This window comes from Callorhinus ursinus, unplaced genomic scaffold (genome assembly GCF_003265705.2).
Source record: "Callorhinus ursinus isolate GAN/ISIS: 27379988/994484 unplaced genomic scaffold, GSC_fseal_2.0 scaffold7, whole genome shotgun sequence".
In the NCBI taxonomy this organism is placed as follows: domain Eukaryota; kingdom Metazoa; phylum Chordata; class Mammalia; order Carnivora; family Otariidae; genus Callorhinus; species Callorhinus ursinus.
The window spans coordinates 47,188,142-47,195,725 of NW_027397069.1; the positions used below are offsets into that span (position 1 = coordinate 47,188,142).

At 43.5% G+C, this 7,584-nt stretch overlaps 1 protein-coding gene across 1 annotated transcript; it reads right to left on the reverse strand.

Moving 5' to 3' along the window:
- Positions 1 to 2,117: 2,117 nt before the first annotated feature.
- LOC112826732 (kelch repeat and BTB domain-containing protein 6) lies at positions 2,118 to 7,300 on the reverse strand. Its single transcript, XM_025874985.2, has one exon. The coding sequence runs from the start codon at positions 6,449 to 6,451 to the stop codon at positions 4,382 to 4,384; it is 2,070 nt and encodes a 689-aa protein (XP_025730770.1). The 5' UTR covers positions 6,452 to 7,300; the 3' UTR covers positions 2,118 to 4,381.
- Positions 7,301 to 7,584: the final 284 nt, after the last annotated feature.

Sequence of the window (7,584 nt, forward strand, 5' to 3'; positions counted from 1 at the left end):
GGTGTGGTAGAGATTGCTATTTAACCTAATAGCCTTTCTCCCCCATTCTATAATAAGAAGGAACCCCTGAATATTAATTTGATACATATTGCCCTAGAAGAAAGACCACCTACCTCTTCCAGGCACCCTTCAGGTCAGGTGTGGCTACGTGGTTAAGACCTGGCCAGTCATGTGCCTGGAAGCGCTGTGTACAACCTCTCTTACAGGGGAGGGCCGTGCTCTCTCCCCCCCCCCCTTCCTCTCTTCTTGATGGCTGGGATACAGACACGGGTATGAACTAGTTTGGGCCGTGTGGACCAGGGCAACACCCTAAGGATAGCAGAATGGGAAAAGAGAAAAGCCTGGCTCTCAGGGGACTTTCTAGATGAGGGGCAGCGTAACAGATTGGACTTTTATACGAGAAACTGCTTGTTTAAATAACCACTAGGTCTCTATTACTTACAACCAGACCTATATTCCAGCCAGTATACAAAGCGAGAGAAAACATGTCTTCATGATGCCTTCTGAAGACACAAACTCTAGATTAGGCTGTGCCTGAAGTAAGTTACATTGCTGGATTTTTCCGTTACAATAGCTACCCCCCCAAAAAACTACTTGATTTTCTTAAGACCATCTAAGTTAAGGTGATATTACTTACAATTTAGAGTCCTGGCTCTTCCTTTCTTTAAGGCACAGCCAGTTCTGTTTGGAAGAAATATTTTGCCTGACATTTACATTAAGTCCTGTTTAGCTCATTTCCCTAGAATTAACAAATAGTTTGCCCCCAAATAATATTTGATTGAGATATGGTGTTTCTCAGCAGCAATTTTAACTTTGGTGAGAACGTAAAAGGCTGACTGACTCCATTAGGTGACTCCCCAGACTAGGCTGTTTTAGGAGAAAATAGGTCTCCCATATAGATGGAATGTTATTACAACAATATCCATTCCCTGCTCTGTGCCTGGCTTGGACCATGCTGAATCCTCAAGGTTACACATGTAAGGAATGGAACTTCGATGAAACAGATCTGGGTGACAAATGGCTCAGAGTCAAGGAGGAGGTCCTTTTTCCTGTTTTGCAGAAAACCTATTGCCCCCATTGTACTCTGAGCCATAGCAGCTTCTGTGAACGCTATCTTTTGCTTTTTTTTATTATAATTTTACAGTTGGATTCAAGTAATATTGAATGCTGTTGTTGGTTTTAAAAATAACATTCTCTTACATTTCTACTGATGGTCACACTTTCTATAAGTGATTTTGCTTTCTAATACTTCCCTGCTTTATCATATTTGCTATAATGAATATCCTCTTAGAGTGATGAAAAGGGTCTTGAAGTTTCTAAGCAGATATGGGAAGGAGACACTGTCACATGTACTCTTACCTTAGGTCTGATGAGAAGTGTCATATTATCCTTGACATGAAATTACAAATTTGCCTTTTTAAGAATGGGCCAAAGGGGGTGCCTTGGTGGCTCAGTCATTTAAGCAGCTGCCTTCAGCCCAGATCATAATCCCATAGCCTTAAACAACTAAAAGCATGTTTGCCTGGGATCGAACGCCAGCCACGTCAGGCTCCCTGCTCGGCGGCAAGTCTCAAGTCGGTCAGCTTCTCCCTCTCCCTCTGCCCCTCCCACCCTGTGCTCTAATAAATAAAATCTTAGAAAAAAAAAAAGAATGGATCAAAAGCTTCCCCCAGATTCTCAAAATACCAGGTACAAAAAACTTTTAAAATCTCTGCTCAACTAAAAGCAATGAAAAGAGCTATTATAATTTAATTTCTTTCTTTAATACAGATAAGCCAGTTGTGAAATTAATTTCTAGTTTATCCTTCTGGAAGCCCTAATGACACTCCTCGTTTGAACTTAGAAGAACCTGCAAAAATCTGGGTTACGCTTTTCAGACTACAGGAACAGATACAAAAGATAATTAAGGTCATTCTAAATCTTACAAAGAGTAGTCTTGCAAAGAGAGTGTTATATTGAGCATTTGCTAAAAGATGGGCTGATTAATTAGAAAACTGAGACAAAGGTGCTTTCCTGTCAAGAAAGGATTTTAATGCTGCTCATTGTGTCACTCGCTGCACAAGCAAGAGTTTTATACATTTAGCAGAGACACTGAATTAAAAAGCCAGAGTCTAGGTTCTAATACCAGTTTTATTTGCAACTAATCACATACAAATCACTTATCTATAAAATAATGATTAACATCGATTCTCTAATTCACAAATATATCACGAAACCAAAATTCTTCCCAAGAAAACTTCTTTGTAAACCAAGATATTACTGCTACTTAGCTTTTCCCTAACTCAAAGGTTGAGAATGACAAACTAGAGATATTTCTCATTTATCAGTCATTTGCATACCTTAATTCTGCAGATAGACAATCTGGTTCAGATCAGCCCTGTCCTATTTCAACCTTACAAAACCAAAGCTATCCATAAGAAGTTACTGGTGAAGAAAAAATTGGCCAAATACACTACTGAGACACAGCTTTGTGTTAAGTACAGTGCTTATAACAACCCTGCTGTTAAATAGAACAAAATGTAGCCTTAAACAACTAAAAGCATGTTTGCCCTTTTGAAGGAACACATACTGTTAGGACAAGCATCTTAGTTCACTAAAAATGTTAAAGAGGAATGTTTTGTAGTATCTTCAGATGGCCAATCAAAATGGCTGAGACAACTTTTTTTTTAACCTTTTGTGTCTCCCTCTCTCCGTTTTCATCCTATGGTATTTCATTAAAAAAATTCAGTTTCCCACCTGAGAACACAATCCTCTGTACTCAGCCAAGGTGTAAGAAATGTTAGCATTCTACCACTAGAGCATAAACATAGAAGAGGAATTAGCATGTTACTGAATGAAGATTCAGGAAGAAAATTCTAACTGGGTATAGGAAAAAATGTATACACCATAAGCATCAGGTCATTTTTCACAGGTACGCAGCGTGACAACCATAGCAAGTAAACCCTCAAGAGGTAAGCACTTGTATTTAGCAATGTCAGTTTTGTACGATGTAGTCTCTGTTTCTGAACTCTCCCTTACATAGTGTGACAGAAACAAAGACTGGAGCATGGTTCACAGAGAAACACAGAACAAATACAAATACCCTAATAAAATAACCATGTATACCACTGCTTAGGGAAATATTTTAGACGAAATATACTTTCACTACTGGCCCCAAATGCCATCATTCACTTATGTTATTTAACTGTAAACTTTTAATACAAAAATACCTTTAAGCTGATAATAACATTTAGTGACTTACAAAACTGACAATATTTCAATGCTACACAAAACAGTTCTATACACAACTTAAAGTTTTAAAGTTCTTTGCTGGCACTTGATTTTATAGTTGATAGACACAATATCTACTGATCTCAATAAAATACTGTTCTTAGCTTACACATATTTTCAAAACGAATATTATCTCATTAAACAGCAAAGAATAATCACATTTTGCTGACGAATCTAAGATGAACACCAAAACTGTACAGCCAAAGTATTTTAAGAATCACATAAACTTTTTAAGACAATGGATACAAATTTACACAATCGTGTCCAGTGAAAAAGAGGATGATTCCTCTGATTCTGTGAAGCATATATCAAGTATAGATCAAAAATGTGAACCTACAAAGCAAGTTAGTTTAGTTTTTTTTTTTTTTTTAAGGTTTTTCGATGACTGGTGACACTACTAGAACAGATGGAAAATTGGTCACTGTTTGCAAATACACATTTTACATTACAAATTTAAAACTGAAAATTTTTTTTAAACAGTAGAATCCTGTTTTTGTTTGCTTTTTTCTTTTAGTGAGCTTACAGCCATTTTGTACATTACAGATGAAATCACCAGTCACATTAAACATATAGCATTTTTTTTTCTTCACAAAAGGGGAGGTAACTAAACTAAAACCTGGCAAACCATATTTAAATTAGAACACATTTTGTAATAACCCACTAGTTTAAAGTTTTGGAAACCTACTACCCTGTTCTGAAGGAAAAGATAGACTTTCAAAACCCTACCTGGTAATTCCTATCCAATCAGTTTTCTATTTTAAAAATCAAAATTCAAGTCACAGTACTTGTGGCACAAAACATAAGATTTAATAACAGAAGACTAAATTAGTATAATCAAACAGAAACATACCCAACAATCAAATCAATACTGGACTTTTAGAACAGTAAATTATTAAATAGGTTGATTCTTTGAGTGTATAAATTCCCTAACATTAAATTATGTTAGTATTTCAAACAATACCCTTTCTAAACCAAACCTGAAATTATATCAACCTGTTGTTTTTCCCCCCCAGAGAAGAGAAAGGGTATCTCTTTAAGACACTTTCCAAAGCAGTAAAAACACCTTAGTGTTTCAACCTATCTACAACAAATTCTGCTGATCCTGTGCATTTCACTGAGGTGCTACCTGAACCCACAAATCATCATCAGATAAAGAACTTGAACTTCCTGACTCAGAGTCCAGCTCACTGAATCCACCTAAATCCCATTCGGTGCTGGATTCACTCGGCACATCTTCTTCCTCAGTGAGGAAACTGTGACCAGGTTCAAGGCAGGAAGGATAAACACGAGCTGAGAGGCAAAAGAAGTTAGAATCAAACTGGAAGAGGCCTAAGGTGGTACCTATGTTAATCCACTGGTCTCCCCTAGTGTCATACTCATACACCGTCACCCGGTTCTTCTTCCACTGCGGGGTGCGCGAGGTGATCAGCAACAGTTTTTGGCCGTGATTGATAATGCGGTAGTTGTTGGTCTCCGACACCAACGGGATATTATTAATCTGCCTCCATTCTCCTCTGACTGGATTGTAGACCTTCATGACTGGGATGTCGCAGATGCAGTAGATCTCATCATTGAAGACACAGGCTTCCTGAAAGTCATTGCGCTTGAGAGAAACACACTTGAGCCACATGTTGTGGCTCGGATCATAGCAGAACATGCGCTTACTGTTGAGGGCATAGAGATAGTTCTGAATTACCATCAGATCGAAGGATATGAAGGAATGGGGTAGCGGGGCCACCAGTGCCCACTGGTTTCTCTGGACACTGTAGCATTCCACCTCCTTCAGTTTCACGCCGGTAATCGGGTCTCGCCCACCCAAAATGTAGATGTAGCCATTGAGGTAGGCCACGTCCATGCCCTCCCGACACAGCAGGCGGTCGGCAAGCTGCTGCCAGCTGTTCTGGGCTGGCTTGTACACCCACAGGTCCTTCCTGGGCTGAGCGGCCAGGTAGATGTCGTGGTCTGGAGAGACACAGACAGCTAAGGTGGTGACAGTCCTCGTGTGAGCCAGGCAGGTCAGAGGTGACGGCACTTTGTAAATATCGCCGGTGTACGGGTCACAGCACAGGAAGGGATCTCTGGGATGGCCAAAGAAGATCACCATCTTCTTAGCACACACGCCCAGCCGCTGGGGGGGATTCTCTGCTGTGGGCACCACAGAGGCACTGCTGCTGCTGCCGCCGCCGCTGCTGGTGCTGCAGGTGCTGCTGGTGCCGCCGCTGCCGCTGCTGGTCTCTGGCTTCGGCACCAGGGACTTGCACAACTTGTCACCGTAGCGCATCTGCAGGGCCCCTTCAATAAGTTCCAGACAGTACTTCTTCACGATGGTGTTGGTCAGCAGCCCTTCCAGGTAATCCTTATTTTCATCGGTGAAGTGCGTCCAGCGGACACACTTGAACACTTCCGCAGCGCTGGGGCCCCGCTCCTTGGGAGCCGCCTCCAACCACTGCACCGCCACATGACACACGGTCTGCTCCAGCTCTATGTTGAGACTATCCAGGCGCAGGATGGACAGCAACTGGGCGAGGGTCAGATCTGCCAGAGTCTCTTCCCGAATCGAGCCCATCTGGCTGAGCTGCTTAAAATTGTGGGCTATAAAGGACTGGGCCTGTGATCGCAGCTTGCGGTGGCCGAAGGCGTCGGCGAACTTGAAGATGGCGGTGCAGTTGGCCAGGTCAAGGCGGCGGGCTAGGAAGGAGGCACAGGCTTCCCGTACGTACTCGAGCTGTAACATGTCAGAGGCCGCATAAAGGCGCTCCACGTTGGCTTCACTCAAGGACACTCGACCGGTGTAGCAGTAGTCGACCAGCACCTCGAAGGACTCGGCATCCACATCATGCATGGTCACATTCGCCTGGTGGCTCTCGTACATGCCACCGGTGAACATGCTCTTGAAGTAGGGACATGCGGCAGCCAGCACGTTCCGGTTGCAGGGGAAGAGGCGGCCGGTGCCAGGGCCGCTACCAGGCGTCACCACCTCGATGGTCACATCACATAACAGCCGCGCGTCGTAGAAGGACTTCAGCTGTGCCAGGAGGGCTGCAGAATGAGCCGTGTCCTTCAGCTCCTCCGGGCCCGTGAAAAAAGCCGAAACCGTGGGCTTGTGGATCCTCTTGGGCCGCTTGCCGCCGCGGGGACTGGCCAGGCGGCGAGAGCGCGGAGCTTCTTCCCGGGACTGCATGGTGGAGATGGCGGCGGGGTACGAGGGCGAGAATGGGTGCAAGGACCGGGCTCTGGCTCCTCCTCGCCCTCTTCTCGCTGGCGCTAGATCGCGGTGTCTCCGGAGAGACTGCAGCACGGGTCCATTTACCTAATTCAGCCCTATGCCGCAGTGCCGCCTCCCTTTATCACGTAGCCAGTGCCTGACTCACCCTCTTCCAGTTCCGCGCCCTTTCTCCACCTCAGCTCGCCTTACAGAACCCGCTGGACGGAACCGAGAGAGCCGCCACTGCCGCGCTGGCAATACCGGTAGGCGTCCAAGAGAACTACGGCTCCCAGGCTGCCTTTCGCACCTCGAGGCATGCCGGGGCCCTCCAGACTCAAGGGGATAGGCGGATGGACAGAAGCCGCTATGCATGTTGGGAGTAGTAGTTTCGAGAATATCGCGAGATTTATCGGCCCGTTCATTGTTTCAGCTGACGGAATTAGAAATCGCTAATTTTCTTTCGTTCGGATTTATGGTTTAGAACTTTGGATTTGGAATCCAGATTGGTCGCCCATTCTGTGTTTATCGACTGTTTGGCTTCGCTCTCAGAATGGTTTTCAGAAACGTGAATAACGATAATATGTCACAGCGGTGTGTGACGACGACACGAATTGCGTAGGTTAAAAAGGATGCTCTGAATAAATATTTGCGGATCAGATTAATAAAGTACTTACGCAGTACCTGTAATGTAAAGGTTGGATAAATTCTAGCTTTTCTTCTACCATTTATGAAAAATCAAGCACCCACTCTTGAGCTTACGAGCCTGTAGGAAAAAATTCAAAGCCCTGCAGGTTTCTGCAGAGATTCCACCCCTTCCTCGCCCCCGCCTTTTTGGAACAGATTTTTTTCTTTTTTATAATATTAGTTTCAGATGTACGATATAATGATACAGTAATTCTATATATTGCCCGGTGTTCATTACGTGTACTCTTAATCCCCTATACCTCTTTTGCCCATCTCGCCCATCCTCCTCCCCTGGCAACCACCAGTTTGTACTGTATATTTAAATCTGTTTGTTGTTGTTTGTCTCTTTTCTTTATTTGTTAATAACTGATTTTATTTTTAAGATCAAGTTTTAGGTGCTCCAAATTATAGGGAGCCTGCATATA